The 18,704-nt window shown below is 40.9% G+C and overlaps 1 protein-coding gene across 1 annotated transcript in view; it reads left to right on the top strand.

Annotated features, from left to right (window-relative positions):
• The window catches only part of ECPAS (Ecm29 proteasome adaptor and scaffold), a gene marked incomplete in the record, with an annotated part of 131,961 nt that overhangs the window by 85,371 nt on the left and 27,886 nt on the right, over positions 1-18,704 (top strand). The window contains 9 exon segments of the mRNA XM_027769442.1: positions 1,298-1,432; positions 2,250-2,412; positions 2,833-3,005; positions 4,103-4,204; positions 8,678-8,801; positions 12,711-12,856; positions 13,293-13,347; positions 15,634-15,748; positions 16,388-16,456. Coding sequence (XP_027625243.1) covers positions 1,298-1,432; positions 2,250-2,412; positions 2,833-3,005; positions 4,103-4,204; positions 8,678-8,801; positions 12,711-12,856; positions 13,293-13,347; positions 15,634-15,748; positions 16,388-16,456 — 1,082 coding nt within the window.

The raw sequence follows: 18,704 nt of genomic DNA, 5'->3' as shown, positions 1-18,704 counted from the left end.
GTGTGAGTTTGAAGTCACTGGATCTGGGTCTCAAATTGTGGTTGACTGCATAGGAATACAGCGAGATAACCATTGTGCCATCTGCTGGTCCAATGGATTATATCTGGAAGTCTGAAAATATGACTAATTTGCCAAGAGATACGAATTTAACACTTTATGGAAAAGTCTGGTCTCATGAAATTACTTCTAGTTTAAAACTCTTTTTTTTGGAGAGGTTTTGCTATAGGGTGCGTGCACTTGCCAGAAAGACAGAGAGAGACAGAAAGCAAGAAATCACCCCCCAGGGGAGATAGCGACGTTGCAATCCCTTCTCCTCCATTCTCTTCTCGGGATCTTGGGCACGCACGCACATGCGCCTGGTGTGAGTTTAAGCCACCAGGTCCAGGACTCGAACTGTGGTCAGCTACATGGGAGTCTAGTGACATAGCCATTATGCTAACTGCTGATCCCTGAGTTCTGTTTTATTTTTTTGATTAGAGTTCATCAAACTATGCCCTATGGGCAAATATGACCTGCCTCCTCCTGTTTTTGTTTGACCTGCAAGCTGAGAATGGTATTTACATTTTTTAAATATTGGAAAAAGAAAAGCAAAAAAAATGAAAAACATTCTGTGGGATGGGAAAGTGACAATATCCATAACTTTATTTTTAAATGTATTTGTTAGCGATTGTGTGTGGCCGTCAGAGACAGAAAAAGAGAGTAAGAAAGCACCTCCCAACAGGGTGCAATCATGCTGCAGTCTCTTTTTTTCTATTCCTTCGTCCTGTCAGGATTTGGGGCCATGCATATCTGTGTGGTTTGTTTTTCACATTGCTGGTCTGGGATTTGAACTGCATGGTCAGCCATCTAGGATCTTGCTCCCTTAACCATTAGACCACAGGGCCAGCCCATGTCTGTAACTTTTAATTGGAACCCAGCCATATGGATTTGCTTATGTGATTGTCTGCAACTACCTTGACTCTGTAATGGCAGAATGGAGTAGGTGCAAAGACGAGCATAAAGCCTCTTTGGTCCATGGTAGAAAAAGTTTGCTCACCTGTTTTACATCATGTTTATATTAAATTTTATACTTTCATATCTTTGATAAAAAGGATCTAAGATTTTGGTATATAATTCAGTTTACATTTTGTTTTGAAGTAGTAGCTTATTCTGTTCTTTTCTCATGGATACCAATGATTAAACATTATGATGTATCGTTTATGCTTTTAATTTTAATGGTAGATCTCCGCAGCAGGAAGCTGGTTACATATCATGCATTTATATGTATGTATTTTTCTTTTTTTTCTGTATTACTCAGAGTCTGATGAATAGCAGCAAAGAAGAGATGCGTGAGCTGGCGGCTTTGTTTTATTCCGTGGTGGTATCAACAGTGTCAGGAAATGAGTTGAAATCAATGATAGAGCAGCTTATAAAGACTACAAAAGACAATCACGTATGTTAATCAGTTTTATCCTTTTTTCTTGGAGATAGTAGGATTTTACAGAAGCATGTAACTTGGTTTTTGTGATCTCATTTCTAAAACAAACTTAGGAATTTCTTGCTTTTATGATTGTAAAGATAAAACGAGATAGATAACACATTGATCCAGTCTGTTCACTTAAGGAATTAAATGCTATGTCTGATAAGCACTGTTTACATTTTACCTGAGTAAACACATGAGAATTTCTGGTACTGCCTGGTGCCAGCTACTTGTTAGTGCCCTTTTCCTCCCATATCTGTTGTCACTTTCCATTGTTCTTATGAAAAAACTAATTGTGCTTTCAAGTGACTTATTGGCCACCTTGTATTTGGGGGCTTTAGTAGTTAGAAGTAGGATCTGTTTGTTGTATTTTGTTGGCAGTGGGGGGGGGTTATTATGGGAAAGTATGATACTGTAGTTACTTAAATGCCATACACTGAAAGAAAGCATAGCTGCTATACGAGCATGCAAGAAAGTCACTTCACCCAGAGCTAGGGTGGGTGTGGGTGTGGTATTAGGGAATGTCAGTCTTAAAGTGAATCTAGACTCAGAATTGATTTCTCAGATTGAGAAATCCTCATAATTAGAAACTCAAGGTTTTTCTTGTTCCTTAAGCTGGATTCATTAGCTTACAGTTGGCGTCCAGGGGAGCCTCAAGTGATCACTTCAATGTCTGTTCTTGTATTTTGTCAGACAGAGGATTGTAATAACTGGCACAGTCATTTCATTGTATCCTTGCATATGTGTGAGAGAGAGACAGAGACATATGCTATTGTGTTATTAAATTCAGAGCCCAGAGATACAGCATGGATCCTTGCTTGCATTGGGATTTACAGTGGGAAGATACTTGGCTAAAAAGAAAATGAAAACAGCAGAGCCACAAAATCTGGAGACAGATCCTGACCTCCTGCCGGAGCAAGAGGAGCTCATTCAGAGTGCCACAGAAATAATAGGTAATGAATGTTTAATGCCGACTTAGATGCCACAGTTTTTGAATTATTTAACTTTCAAGGTAGCATTTTAATTTCTTTTTACAGGATTACACTTGAAAGGCACTTGTTAAAAAATTTACTTAATTCTAAATAAATGCAGGATTTCTAGAAATTGTGCAAGTACTCTTTTTGTTTGTTTGTTTGTTTTTTATGCTTTTTTGGTATATATTTCTGTATGATAGGGATGGTTTTGTTGTGGAAAAAATTTATACATTCAGCATTATCCTGTGCCCTGTTGGGATGGTGTTTTATTATTGAATACATGTTAACAAATTTTCAACCAGAAAATGTTTTATACTTTGATTTTATTTTGTGAGCACGGTTGCTTTGGATCAGAAGAATAGTAGTATGTTATTGAGTTTTGTCTAAATGTGCTTATAGGCTCGTTTTTGGACAGTACATCACCTCTCCTGGCAATTGCTGCTTGTACAGCCCTGGGTGAAATTGGCAGAAATGGTCCGCTACCAATCCCCAGTGAGGGAGCTGGCTTCACCAAATTGCATCTTGTAGAAAGCTTACTAAATAGAATACCATCTAGTAAAGAAACAAATAAGGCAAGTCTCTTTCTTTTTTCCTTTCCTGCTAAAATTCTTTCTATTCATTAGTATGTAAATGAAAAAATACAAGTTGTATTGAGAATAGATGGCATTGCAGCTGGAAAAAGTTTACATTTTCGAACGTAAAAAATAATGGCAAAGAAGAAAGTCCTGGCCCAACCGAGGTCCTGTGTGCTGATGCATCTGCTTAGCAGGCTGATGCCACCCAGGAGGCCCAGATTTGACTCCCAGCCTACCTTACAAAAAGCTGGGAACTAAAACACCACACACGTACAGGGAAGAAAGCCCACGTGAAAAGTTAAGAATGATTTGTGTATCACCTTAGAGTATGCATCATTTGAACCAGTGATTCCAGTTCAGGCCCTTACCTGTTAAGATTTAAGCAAAGTTTTTGTTTTCTTTTACTTATGTGCTGTAGTACACGTGCACTCACCAGAGATAGAGACACACAGAGAGAGATAGGAAGTGAGAAAGCACCTCCCAAGAGGGATGGCCATGATGGATTTCCTTCTCCTCCATTCTCCTCTCAGGATTTTGGGCACACATGCAAAAGCGCCTGACATGTTTTTCAAGCTGCTAGGTCTGAGAATTGAACTGCTCTGTCAGTCATGTGGGATCTAGCCACCTTAACCCCCATGCCACCTGCTGGCCCATAAGATTTGAGTTAAGTTTTGAATTCATTAGGATATCTTTTTGTCATGTTGTAGGTAGACAAAAAAAATTAAGTAGTTTCATGGTTTTTGTGATTTTACACCAAATTTAAATTATAACCTTTTTTTTTTTAAAAAAAGAATTATTGTATTTAACTTTGTTTATTTTAATTTGACCAGAGAGAGAGAGAAAGCAAGAAAGCAAGCTGCCAGGTCCAGGACTCGAACCATGGTCAGCCATGTGGGAGTCCAGCGACCTTAACCACCATGCCACTTGCTGGCCCCTAAATCACAACCTTTTATAGACATTTTGGTTTTCTGAAGTCTGGACATTAGGAAGCAGTGTCAGAAACTGAAGAAAAGGACATCTCACTTTGGAAACGCTGTTCTGGGATAAAGCTGTTACATAGTGGGCTTTAAAGATAATATTCTGTGTTCTTCCAGATGAAAGAACGAGCAATCCAAACGCTGGGATATTTTTCAGTCGGGGATGGAGATTTTCCTCACCAGAAACTCCTCTTGCAAGGTCTGATGGATTCTGTGGAGGTATTTATATGCTATCTGATTGTTAGTCATTCAAATGAAAGGTGTTTTTTTAGTTGTATTTTTTGCATCTTGTGAGGTGTTTTTTTTTTTTTTTTTTTTTTTTAAGTTTTGCCATAGGGTGTTTGTGCTCCCCAGAAAGAGAGAGAGGGAAAGTAAGAAATCACTACTCCCCCTGGGGTGGAGGCATTGGTCAAGCTGCAGTCCCTTCTTTTCCATTCTCCTCTTATTTTCATTCTTGGAATTTGGGACACACACATGCACACACGATACACATGTACGAGCGCGCTTGAACCATGGTCAGTCGTGTGGGCGTGCAGTGCCTTAACCACCACATCACACTCATTTAGCAGATACTTAATTTAGAATATTAGCTAGGCTTTACACTGATGAAATTACTTCTGTGGGAGCGACCTCTTCTCATGGTTTTTGAGTCAAGTGTAGTGCAGTTAGGTACTAGGGGAGACAGGTACTTGTATTATAGTTGCTTTTGAGTCTGCTGATTGAGCTTCTGCCTTCTTTTTTTTTTTTTTTTTTTTTTTTGGGGAGGTTTTTTGTATAGGGCCCGTGTGCCAAAGAGAAAGAGAGACAGAAAACAAGAAATCACCCCCCAGGGGGGATGGCCACACTGCAATCCCTTCTCCTCCATTCTCCTCTCGGGATCTTGGACATGCACACACACACGCCCGGCAGGATTTTTAAGCCACCGGGTCCGCGACGTGAACTGCGGTCAACTATGTGGGAGTCCAGCAACATAGCCATTATGCTAACGGCTGGTCCCGAGCTTCTGCCTTCTTGATGCCAGTGTAGTGTACTGGGCCTGCAAGTGGGCAAATGCCGATGCAGTGTGCTGCATGTCTTGGCATGGTCTGACCTGACCCCTGCCCACCCTAGTCTTGATTCTTGACCTTCACTCACATGTTTATGTACCAGCTCCCTGACCTCCTTGGCTCTGAGCTTTGGGAAGCCCCACACTTCGTTCCTTCTTGGGCTGTTGCTGTGCTCCTTGGAGAGCCTTCCCTGTCACTTCAAACTAGAGTAGATTCTGTTCTTATTTGTGCTATCATCCTCTCTCTTCACAGCATTTATGACCACTTAGACTGAAGGCAGAATCTGTTTTGCTCACTCATTATAATGCCAAGTGCCTTAGCAGTGTGATCGGTAATGATGGCACCTCAATAAATATTGCTAGAGTGAAGAACCGATGGAAGAGATGTTTATATATGAAATCACAAAAGGAGGTTGTAAGTGATTATGTCAGGGAGAGTTGCAGGATTTTTGGTGCTGGTCCTTGAAGGATGGGAGGGTGAAGAGAGGATAGTTGAAGCTAAGGACTGAGGCATTTAAGTGACAAAGCTCATATTAGAATTTAGGCCTCTGGATTCTGTTTGTTTTGTTTTGTTTTGTTTTTTCTTTTTAAGAATTTTTTACCTTAGGGTATGTGTGCTAGCCGGAGAGAGACAGAGACACTGAAAGAGAAAGAAGTGAGAAATTATCCCGCTATAGGAGATGGCTATGCTGCAATTCCTTCTCCTCCATTCTCCTCTGGGGATCCTGGACACAGACGAACATGCACCTGGCATGAATGTACTTTTTTCCTTTTTAAGAGAGATTTTTTGGGACAGCAGTTAGCAAAATGGCTATGTCGCTGGACTCCCATGTAGTCGACTGCAGTTCGAGTCCTGGACCCGGTGGCTTAAACTCACACTGGGTGCATGTGCGTGCGTGCCCAAGATCCCGAGAGGAGAATGGAGGCAAAGGGATTGCGGTGTGGCCATCCCCCCTGGGGGGTGATTTCTCACATTCTTTCTCTGTCTTTCTGGTGAGTGTACATGCCCTATAGCAAAAATCTCTCTCAAAAAAAGAAAGATTTTTTGCTATCGAGTGAGTGTACTCACCAGACAGGGACAGACAGAAAGCGAGAAATTAACTCCCCCATCCCCTCCCCATCCCCACCCCCCAGGTAGATGACCACTCCCTCAGTCCCTTCGTTTCCATTCACCCCTCTGGATTTTGGGGATGCATGTGTATGTGTCTGATCGGAGTTTTAAGTCTCCAGGTCCAGGACTCGACCTCAGTGAGCTACTTGGAAGTTCAGTGATGTAGCTGTTATGCCATCTATTCCATCTGCTGTTCCCTCCTTTTTTTTTTTTTTTCCCCAAATACTTTTGTTTGTTTGTTTTGTCCTTAGAGAGTATGCTCTTGCCAGAGAAGGAGAGAGAGAAACAGTGAGAGGGAAAGTGAGAAATCATCCCCCAGGGGGATGGCCACGCCACAATCCCTTCTCCATTTTCTTCTCCGGATCTTGGGTACGCATGCACACATGCCCAGCATGGTTTGAAGCCACCGGGTCCAAAACTTGAACCGCGGACTGCCATGCGGGAGTCCAGCAATGTAACTGCTATGCCATCTGCTGACCTCACTTCTGGATTCTTAATTCAGTGATTTTTCTTTTTCAAAAATGGATTATGCCTATATTTGGTTCCTCATAGCTGTCACTAACATTGTTAACTACTTGGAAGAAGCTTATGATGTCTGTTTCCTATCATTTTTCTTCTTCACAATCATGAAAAAGAGCTATTTCTTTTTTTAAAGGTTTTTGCCGTAGGGCGCATGCACTTGCTAGAGAGAGACAGCGAGAGGGAAAGTTAGAAATCACCCCCAGTGGGGATGGCCATGCTGCAATACCTTCTCCTCCATTTTCCTGTGGGACTTGGGGCACATGAGTGCCGACTTGATTTTTCAAGCTGTCAGGTTCAGGACTCAAACCACGGTTGGCCATGGGGGAATCCAGTGTCATAATCACTGTGCCAACTGCTGACCTTCTTTTTATTGTTTGTAATTAAAAAAAAATTTAAAAATAACCAAGAGATTGTCTGTATTCTTAGCTTTTTTTGGATGCCATTATTTTCAGACTTTAGATATCCAGAAATGCAAAAAGCTAGAAACATGGAAATAGGTAGAAAGATTAATAGATAAGAGTGAGTGAAAAAGCATATATCGTAAGTAGAACATCTTCACCGTCAAGTAGGTTAAAGTTCTAAAGTTTTTTTGTTTCTTTTAACTTTTTAGTGTGGGAAATTTCAAATATACACAGAAGTAGAGAGAGTAATGATAATATAGTGAATCTACGTGACCTGTTTCTTACTTCATCTGGTGTCCATCTCTGTTTCTGAACTATTTAAAGCAAAGTCTAGATAGATACTGTATTACCCGTAAACATAGTAGTTATGGAATTTTGTTTTTGTTTTGAATATCAGCTATTTTGTCATCAACAATAGAAATCATATATAAAAATAGGCATATAAAATGGATCCCTAGTATAGGTCCTCTGTTGAAATACCTTTTCTCAGGTTGGAATTGTTGGGAGGTTTGACATGGGAAGGTATACGGCTAACGCCCTTAAGTCTCCTTTCGTCCTCCTAGGAAGCATGTGGACTTGGTCATGGCACCCAGCCAAAACTAGGGCAGTTAGTTGACTTGGCAAGGAATGGCTAACTGCTCTCTCTGCTTTGTAGAGTCATGCTTTCCATATTCCTCACGTGCTTCTGATCTTCATTTCTTTCCCATTTCTCCTATTACTAGGTTTCTTTGAATTCACAGTGAATAGAGAAAAATGCCAAAAGGGAGAACTAAGGCAGTCTAGTTCCATATTGGGTCAGTGCCTCATACTTGTGAAGCATGTCATCATTTTAAAATCCATTTTTAAAACATTTTAATATGTACCCTGTAAAATTTTTTAATGTTTGATTTTGAAACAATTTCGAACTTAGAGTGAAGTTAGAATTATGTGAGGAACTCCTGTATACCCTTTATCCAGATTTACCGTATATTAACATTTTACATATGCTTTGTTAGTAATTTTTTTTGAACTATTTGAGAGTACTAATTTGAAGATATGTAATTTCAGAGTGACAAGAATGAAATAAATTTAGTATGAGTAAATAGATGTTAAGAAATTATGACTGTTTTTTATACAGTGGTTACAGTTGGGCATATTGTGTAATAGAAGCTTTATGTATATTAACTTCATTTAATCCTTATGGCCTGACGAAGTGGGTGATGGTATTCTCATTTTGCAAATGAAGTTGTTGAGAGTCACAGAAGTTTAAATAAGGGTATATGTACAGCTTATGAGAGAAAAGGCTGGAATTTGCCCCAAGATATGTGTGACCTCACAGTTGATGGGTGCCCTTTCAGGGGAACCATATCATCTTCTAAAGCTTTAAAAAAAAAATCACTGCTTAGTGTTTCCTACTGAGAGTGAGGAGGGCAGACGTGGAAAAAGATCTTCAGGTCATTCTTAACCTTCTCCATTCCCTCACTACCCTCCTTTTGGACCACTTTAAGCCAAGCTCTTTAAGAGTGAAAATAAAAACATGCAGAGAAGTAAGATATTCAGCAGCCTTTTTGTAGAAAAGGATGTTTTGGGGAATTATTCTTTCTCATTCTTGACTGTTGCTTCCTTCTTTGCAGGCCAAGCAGATAGAACTTCAGTTCACGATTGGTGAAGCCATTACCAGTGCTGCGATAGGAACTAGGTCTGTGGCTGCCCGAGATGCCTGGCTGGTGACGGAAGAAGAATATACTCCTCCCGCTGGTACCAAACATTCAATTTAGAATTACCAAATAACCCTGTTCTGTTCTCTTTATCACATTTGAAGCAAAAAGAACAAAAATTAGAAATACACGTACACACACACACACACACATATTCCATATTAACTTTTTTGAAATATTTATGTCTCTTTTACCTATCGTCAAATACAGGTGATTAAAGAAGAATGAACATGAAATTAATGGGGACTTCTTTTTTTAGTTCTTTGACTAGGGAGCAGGGGAGTTAACTAGATTACCTTAAAGTATATGGTCTTTTCTTTCTTTTTTAAAAAATTTTTTTTTAAGAATTATTCATTTAATCGTACTTATTCTTTATCTTCTTCAATTTGACCACAGACAGAGATAGAAAGAAATCCACCAGGTCCAGGACTCGAGCCATGGTCAGCCATCTGGGAGTCCAGTGCCTTAACCACTATACTACCTGCCGGCCCCAAGGCTTATAGTCTTTTCATGAAGATTGCAATTTCTTTTCTTTATTTCATTTTTTAAATTTGCTACAGAGTGCATGTGCTTGCTGTAGAGAGAGAGAGAGATGGAGGGGGGGAGAGAGAGAGGGAGAGAGAGAGAGAGGAGAAAATGAGAAAACTCCCTCCACCCCGGGAGGATGACTATACTGCCACCCCTTTTCCGTTTTCCTCTCATGATTTGGGGCACACATACACACGTACCCAGTCTGTTTTTCAAGCTGCTGGGTCCAGGACTTAAATTGTGTAGTTAACCATAGAGGATTCAGCCAGTTTAACCACCATGCCACCTGGGCTGGCCCAGAGCTCACAGTTTCTGACTATGTTATAGATATTGTAATTTTTTTTTTTTTTTGAGAGATTTTCACGATAGGGCGCGTGCGCTCGCCAGACAGACAGAGAGAGACATTAGAGACAGAAAGCGAGAAATCACCCCCCAGGGAGGATGGTCACGCCGCAATCCCTTCTCCTCCATTCTCCTCTCGGGATCTTGGGCACGCACGCACATGCGCCCGGCGTGAGTTTTAAGCCACCGGGTCCGGGACGCAAACCGCGGTCGATTACGTGGGAGTCCAGCGACATAGCCATTACGCTAACTGCTGGTTCCCTAGATATTGTAATTTTGAATACATTGTGTTTTGATTTGAAATTGGAATTGAAAATATATTTCATTTTTTTTTTTGGAGAGGTTTTTCACTATAGGGCGTGTGCGCTCGCCAGACAGACAGAGAGAGACATAGAGACAGAAAGGGAGAAATCACCCCCCAGAGGGGATGGTCACGCCGCAATCCCTTCTCCTCCTTTCTCCTCTCAGGATCTTGGGCACGCATGCACACGTGCCCGGCGTGAGTTTTAAGCCACTGGGTCCGGGACGCGAACCACGGTCGACTATGTGGGAGTCCAGCAACATAGCCATTAACGCTAACTGCTGGTTCCCTATATTTCAGTTTTTGAACCAGAAATTTAAAAATTTTATTTTATCAGTGGGCATATGCACTTGCGAGGGAGAGAGAGAGAGAGAGAGAGAGAGCGAGAGCGAGAGCGAGCGAGCATTAACCCCCACACACACACTCCCCACTATGGGCATGATAATACTGCAGTCTTTCTTCAGGTCTCTTCTTTTTAGGGATTCTGGGCATCCATGCATACATGCCTGGTGTGTTTCTCAAGCTGCATCTAGGACTTGAACTTGTACCATTGGCATGTAGAACTTACCTTCTTTAACCACCAGACCATGGGCTGGCTCTCTGTTTTTTACATCTTTAAAACAAAAGGAAAACATTACCAAGTTTTTTATATTTGATCTCTTCAGTTGGAGAATGTAAAAGATAGTGTTCTCATGGTGACAAGTCCATTGCAAATTGCATTCCATCATGAATATATTAATTTAGTTATCCATTATCACTGCGTTATTTTGTTCACCTGTTATTTCATTAGCTATCATAAAGAGATTTAAAGGAAGTAAGCACACATTTGCTTGCATTTTGATTAGGCGAACTGTGGATTGATGGATGCTAAATTAGAGTCAGTTCCCTGAGACTTCTCTTTGAGTGCAGGCAAGGCAATGAAAACTTTGTATGGAAAGCAGAAGGGTAGTGACCCTTGTTAACGAGAAGACAACCAGACCTGAAGTGGGAATTTTCAGGGTGCATGTGAGAGGTGATATAAGAAGCTTGACAGAGTGAAAGCTGATATACATTTCTGAGTGCATTTTCACATAGTGAGTTAAGTTAGTAAAGGTTAATGGAGAAGTGTCTGACAGTCTTCATACTTCTGAACTTCCTCTATGTTGCTCCATATTCTTCTTAGAAGATTAGGTCTTGCTTGGCGTTTTACTCATCCATAAGAATCTCAAATTGTCCATTAAATATTGAGATGCTCCTGTTTCTGTGTGTTTAAGGAAAGGAAAGTATAAAATATAAGTGGGCGATGATGCATCTTCGACCTGATTTTGATCCTGCATATTCTGTATGTCATTCTCAGCTGAGCACTACTCAGTTTTGGATCACGTTATTTGTTACAACGTACTAACCTTACTGTGAACACAAAGAACAGCAGTTGAGAAGCCAGTTAGGGTCTGTGGCTTAGCCATCTTAGTACCTGTAGCACGTAACACCTGGTACACTGTGGGAATCTGATAAAGGCTTGTTAATTTGGTATTTGTGGTTATCCATATGCAGAACTGAGGGTGATGAGAGTCATGGTTATGGGAAAGTAAAGGAATGGATCCTGTCTCTGAGAAACTAGATAATGTCATCAATGGGATGCCAATAAGGGGCACGGAGTGGGGTTCGGGGGAAATCAACTATGTTGTATATTGCTGATAGGTCAGTTAAGTGAAAACTGAGAAGTTGTCATTGGACTGAGCAGTAAGAGTATACGTGTTGATTTTTATGAATAATTCTTGTGGAGAAAAGATAAAAGACTGATTTGGAGTGGGTTTGAGAGATATTAAGAGGACAGAAAAATTTAACCATGACTATAGGCAACTATCTTTTCCTTTTGAGAGTGTTTTTTTTTTTTTTTTTTTTTTTTTTTTTTTTTTTGTTTTTTGGCAACCGCGACTTGCACTTGCCAGAAAGACAGAGACAGAGAGAGAGAGAGAGAGAGAAATCACTCCCCGGGGTAGATGACCACGCTGTAATCCCTTCTCCTCTCAGGATCTTAGGCACACATGCACATGTGCCTGGCGTGAGTTTAAGCCTCCGGGTCTGGGACTTGAACCATGGTCGACTACATGGGAGTTCAGCGATATAGCCATTATGCTAACTGCTGGTCCCTATTGGCAACTATCTTAAAGGGGTTCTATTATATAAAACACTGTCCTTGACTGAAGAAGTGAGTTTTTTTTGCCCCTCAGGGGACATTTGGTAATGTCTGTACACTGTGGAGGGTAGGTGCTTGCTCCCATTTTCCAGTGAGTGGAGGGCAGGCATGTTACGACTTGACAGTGTACTGGATGGCGCTCCACAGCAGAGGGGTGTCCAGTCCACAGTGCCAGTAGTGCTAGGTCGAGAAACCCTGAAGCCGTAGAGGAAAGGAGAAAAATGATAATAGTAAGTGGAGGAGGAAAGTGAAGTCCAAAGAGGTTTGTGTGTGTGTGTTTGATTATTCGTTAGTTTTTAGATGGAAGAGGAGAAAAATCTGGTTGAGAAAAATTGCTGAAACTAGAGAGAATGGTGATACTTTTTCATTCTAGGGAAATTGAAGTTATCTGAGCACCTTTGAAAGGTTATTTAGCACCTTAGGTTCTGATATGAGTTATTATTGATTCCTTTGGCAACTTCCTTAATCACTAGTCATTTAGATTTCAATATGTTATCGGATTATTGTATTTATGAGTGAATGTTGCTTTAAATTGAATTTTCTCAGTAAGTGTTATTGAATTACTTAATTGTTTCTTATCTTTCTTTGCTTTTTCCCAGGAGCCAAAGTGAATGATGTAGTCCCATGGGTGTTAGATGTAATATTAAATAAACATATCGTCAGCCCCAACCCACATGTGAGGCAAGCAGCCTGCATCTGGCTCCTCTCCCTTGTGAGGAAGCTAAGTACCCATAAAGAGGTGAAGGTAAGCCATCCTGCGTGTGTGAGCGCTCTGGAAACCACAGTACTTGTAGGTGAATGGCAGGAAGGAAAGCACGTACAGGTGAAGGCCTGTAACCAATAGCACATGTTTTGAGATAAACTGTACATGAAGAAATGAAGGATGGTTGCCTGTTACCTTTTGCCTGGAAGCCAATTCTAAACTTGAATGCAAAAAGTTAGAAGAACTGTTAAGGACGAGGCTGCTCAGATTGGGCAAAGGTCAGACTGCATGCATTGGGTTACCAGAAAGTGGTACAACCTCAGCTAGTTTGGGCCACTTGGAACGCCGAGAGCACAGCGGGGGTTTGTGATTCCGAGGGTCATAAAACTGTACAAGTCTTTGCACTCTGAAAACAAGGCTTTTACTTTCCCACAGTGGTAAAGTTTCAGTGTTCTGATGCCCTTTCCTCTTTTTTCAGTCTCATCTTAAGGAAATTCAGAGTGCATTTGTTTCAGTTCTGTCCGAAAATGATGGTAGGTTATTGGTAAATATTTGATTTCTATACCTTGTTAAACTTATATTTTAAATTCTGAAGTCTGGATTAGTGAACATTAAAAAGAAAAAAGAAAGGAAAAGAAAAGAAAACCCCATCTGGCTCCATAGCCTAGTGGCTAAGGAAGCCACGTGGCCAAATGTGGTTTGACCGTTGGCTTAGAAAACACACCAGGCTTGTATGGGTTCATGCCCCAAATCCCGACAGGATGAAGAAGTGGAGGAGAAGGGATTGTGGTGTGACCATGCTCCATTGTGGGTGCTTTCTCCCTCTTCCTTTCTGGTGAGCGCATGTGTCTTCTGACATTCAAAAGAACCCCAACTCTTTAACCTGTGATTAAAATAAAATTAAACTTTATTTACTAACATTAATAATTGTGGCATGGTAGTTTAAGGCACCTGGATTCCACATGGCTGACTGTGTGGTTCAAAACCCAGACCCAATGGGAACCAGCAGTTAGGTAATGGCTATGTTGCTGGACTCCCACGTAGTCGACCATAGTTTACATCCCGGACCCGGTGGCTTAAAACTCACGCCGGGCGCATGTGCGTGCGTGCCCAGGATCCCGAGAGGAGAATGGAGGAAAAGGGATTGCGGCGTGACCATCCCCCCTGGGGGGTGATTTCTCGCTTTCCGTCTCTCTGTCTCTCTCTGTCTGTCTGTCTGGTGAGCGCATGCGCCCTATAGTAAAAACTTCTCCAAAAAAAAAAAAAAAACAACAACAACAAAAAAAACAAACCCAGACCCAATAGCTTGAAGAGCACCCTGGGCGTGTGTGCATGTGTGCCTAAAATCCCGAGAGGAGGCATCTGTGGTGTGGGCATCCCTCCTGGAGGGTGCTTCTTCCACTATCCCTTTTCTTTCTGGTGAGAGCACGTGTCTTATATTTTATTTAAAAGAGTAAACATGTTTTTTTTTTTTTATTATTTATTGGGACTAGCAGGTGGCATGTTGGTTGCGTTTCCGTACTCCCATGTAGTTGACTGTGGTTGGTTCAAATCCCAGACCTGGCAGCTAAAACTCATTCTGGGCACATGTGCGTGTGCGCCCAAATTCCTAAGAAGAGAATGGAGGAGAGAGTATTGTGGCATAGCCATCCTCCTTGGGGGCGGTGATTTCTTGCTTTCTGTCTCTGTCTCTCTGGTAAGTGTACATACCCTATAGCAAAAATTTCTCTTTAAAAAAAAAATCATTTATATCTTTGTTACTATTTCTTAATTTGACCAGAGAGAGAAAGTGAAAGTGAGAAAGCAAGCCACCAGGTCCAAGACTCAAACCACGGCCATGTAGGAGTCCAGTGCCTGAACCACCGCACCACCTGCCAGCCCCAAGCATCATATTAATGGCAGGGAACTCCAAAATTCCTCAAATTCTTCCTCATTTATTTATAAATTAGAATCTCTTTTTCAGTTTTGCCTTTAAAACAGAGCTGAGGCCTTTGTTAACATTGTACCTGTGCTAAGTAATCACTTTCTTTTACTGCTGTTTACTTTTTTTCTCTGATTTAAGGTAGGAGGGAGTGAATGTTATATATGTTAGGCATTCAAATAATGGCTTTGTTTTATAAATTGTTTTAAACATATAATCTTGTGTTAACTTTTATTTTTTAATTTTTTTTTTTTTTTTGGAGAGGTTTTTCGCTATAGGGCACGTGCGCTCGCCAGACAGACAGAGAGAGACATAGAGACTGAAAGCAAGAAATCACCCCCTAGGGGGGATGGTCACGCCACAATCCCTTCTCCTCCATTCTCCTCTTGGGATCTTGGGCACGCACGCACACGTGCCCGGCGTGAGTTTTAAGCTACCGGATCCGGGACGCGAACCGCGGTCAACTACGTGGGAGTCCAGCGACATAGCCATTACGCTAGCTGCTGGTTCCCAATCTTGTGTTATCTTTTCATTTAAAAAAAAATTGGCATGGAAGTATTGAAATCATGAGAGGCTGTTTTCTCTGATGTATGACTTAGTCTTGGTATTCTGTCACCATGAACCATATAGTGGTATTGTTTATTCCATCACTGTTGTTTCGGTTCATAAGTGGAGTCTTCCCTGAATGTAGTTCTCATCGACCGTGACTTGGATGGTGCCATATCCACTGAGATGATTTAGTACGTTTTAAACAAAACAGGCAGATCGATTCTGTTTTTGTACTTTGACTTTGGTACACTTCAGGGTAATGTAAATATAACTTTTCAATTTTTAAAATTTGATAGCCAGTAGACACATTTTTCTTAAGATAATATAATTTTGCCTAATTTCTTTGTAGAACTTAGCCAAGACGTTGCCTCAAAAGGCCTTGGGTTGGTTTACGAACTGGGCAATGAACAAGACCAACAGGAATTGGTGTCTACGCTTGTAGAAACACTTATGACTGGTAAAAGGTATGATGAACTTGAAAACTTCAGCTTTAAAGGCATAGGGCAAGTATATGCACATATTGAGAATATGCTCTGAAAGAGGAAAAATTTAACTTTCCATTGTCCTACTCAAGGCTTTTCTAAGTTGCAAGTCAGTTATTATAACATTGTGGGTGGCAATTTAATGATCCCAGTGTACTGTTTACTTCACAAACATACCGGTAGATCAGGCTTTGAAAGTTGAGTGGTCCCAGGACAAGCATTGGATTAAAAAGCACCAAAATTGCTGTTGGATAGGTGAAAATGAATAAGCAGAGAAGATGCTTGCTTTGTGTTATTCATAGCAGAGTACGTGAGGGAAAGTCATCCTCGTGGTTGGTCGTTGCATTATGTTGCCTTCCTTGTAGGGTAGTTTTTAATGTGTGACCACATCAAATTCAGTATACTGTACATGAGATGTCTTTTACATCTATTAATTTGTTCAATCTAGATTTCATTTGATCAAATCCCCAACCTGGTAGAAAGGGATTTTTATATCTTGTACACAGTAGATACTTGACAAAGGAGTTCATTTTCACCCGTTTGCAAATGAAATGTATCCATTAGTTGAATGCTTTTATAAAAAGTTGGAGACCAATTAAAATTCTTATTGTTTTGGTTTAGAGTTAAACATGAAGTTTCTGGAGAGACAGTGGTATTTCAAGGGGGAAGCCTTGGCAAAACACCAGATGGGTAAGAATACCAAATCCATTTATCACTTACTGTAGACTGTTTTTTTTTTTTTTTTTAAAGAATTATTTATTTAGTTCGTTGGAGTTGGAATCAGGGTATCATTTTCAGGAAAACAAGGCAAAATGAGAGAAATGCAGTAGCTTTCAGGTGGACAGAAATCCTGGGCAGCCCTTGCTTTGATTTTTGTCATACAGAAATGTGACCCAGCTCCTTTTTCCTTTGATGAAATTGACCAGGCTCTGGATGCTCAGCACAGAAAGGCTGTGTCAGATATGATTATGGACTTGCTGTACATACTTAATTTATTACAACTGCGTTTAGGCCTGAACTGCTTGAGTCAGCTGACAAATTCTATGGTGTAAAGTTCAGAAATTAGGTTAGTCATATTGATGTGATCATAGCAGAAATGGCCAAAGACTTTGTCGAAGATGATACCACTCATGGTTAATTGGAAAATATTGCCCACTGATTTGGAAGATGTGTATAACCTGACTCTCTTACCCAGAAGCTATAAACTTAAGCCTGAATATTTGGTTGTTATTAATAGTGTTCAAACGTAGAGCATACATAGTCCTTTTATATTTCTGTCTTTGTATTTTATAAGAAATTGTGTAATGTTACATTTCTTTTCATAGTTTAGGAAATTTATTTCCCACACAACTTTTTGTAACGTGTCCTGCTCCTATATCTTTTGAAACATTTTAAATATTCTTCCCTAATTATTTTAACAATTATGCGGCCTCTTTTTTTATAGCTTCAATTAAATATTGGTTTTATGACAAAAAATAATTATTTAATTTTATTTATCACTATTGCTATTTTTTTAAGAATTATTTTATTTAACTTTATTTCTCTATTTTAATTTGACCAGAGAGGGACAGAGTGAGAAAGAGAGAAAGTGAAATTGAAAGATCAAGATGCCAGGTCTGGGACTCTAATTGCGGTCAGCCATGTGGGAGTCCTGTGCCCTTAACCTCCACGCCACCTGCCGGCCCCATTATTACTATTTTTAAATTTGCTATAGGGCACATGTGCTCACCAGAGAGAGACAGGGTATGTGTGTATGTGGGGGCACGCAGTAAGAAAGCAGGCCGCCAGGTCTGGAACTAGAACTGGGGTGAGCCATGTGGGAGTCCAGTATCCCAACCACCATGCCACCTGCTGGCCCACTGTAGACATCTTTAAGTAGTTTTTCTTACTCTGGTAGATAGAGCAGAGGTTGATTTCTGTCCTCCTAGGAAATGTGTGTTGATGGAATAGAAATGTCTGTAGAAAACGCCCACTGTCTTAGATTGGGTTTCCTGGCAAGCAGACTCTAAGATGGAGATTATATGCTGGAAGTTTACTGGAGATTGCCCTGGGACAGGGTGGAGGGTGAGGGAGAGGGGTAGGCTGATGACTGATGCAGGGCCGGAACTGTTGCCCTCACTTTAGTAGTGCTGACCTCTTGAGGAGCTTTGAGCTGGGATGGGTTGGCTCTTCAGAATTGCCCTGCAACTGGCCATTGGTGGTGGGCTGCTTCATGGGAGTCCATGACCAGGGCCTCTGAGTGCAGTTCTGGGAGATTGAGTAGACTGAGTGCTATCAGCTCCCAGACAGCTGAGTCCTAGACATTCACTGCCCCTAGCTCTTCCATGGGGGCAGCTCTGTATCTCAGAGGCCACCAATTTAGCATTTCAAATTATTTCCCTGGGCTTTACTGTCTCTATCTTATCATTATTCTGTTGTGGTTGTAACGTTCCTTTTCCTTTAAGAATCATGGGTGAATCTGTGCATCTTGCTAGACCTTGCCGTGGTGTCTTGCATAGCCTGGCTTCATTTGGTGCTCTCTGCAACAGGAGAGAACTGCAGCTTGTTTTGTCCTTGGCAGACTCCCATGGCTCACTGTTTCCACATGAAAAGTTACTTTCACTCTTTGTAGACTCCTCCTGAGTTTTAAAAAAGTGCTGACTTTTTTACAAAATGATCAGATGTTTGAACAAATAGTACTTGTTCAGAGGAGTTAACAGGACTCAAAATGATGAGAATTAGGGTGGCCTAGTTTAGAAAAGACTTAGGGAAGATGCACTGTCTTCAAATGACTCTCTTATGATTGTGAGAGAAACTTGTACACAAAACAATGGAGTATTATTGAGACGCCTCAGGTGGTGAAAGCTCTACTTCCATGGCAGTCGTGGGTACATTTAGATCATTTATCAACAGCAGTGTAGAGGAACTTAAGAATTGTTGGTAATTGAATTAGGGAACT

The sequence above is a fragment of the Tupaia chinensis genome, unplaced genomic scaffold, assembly GCF_000334495.1.
Source record: "Tupaia chinensis unplaced genomic scaffold, TupChi_1.0 Scaffold000081_1, whole genome shotgun sequence".
Lineage (NCBI taxonomy): Eukaryota > Metazoa > Chordata > Mammalia > Scandentia > Tupaiidae > Tupaia > Tupaia belangeri.
This window is presented reverse-complemented; position numbering and strand designations above follow the sequence as displayed.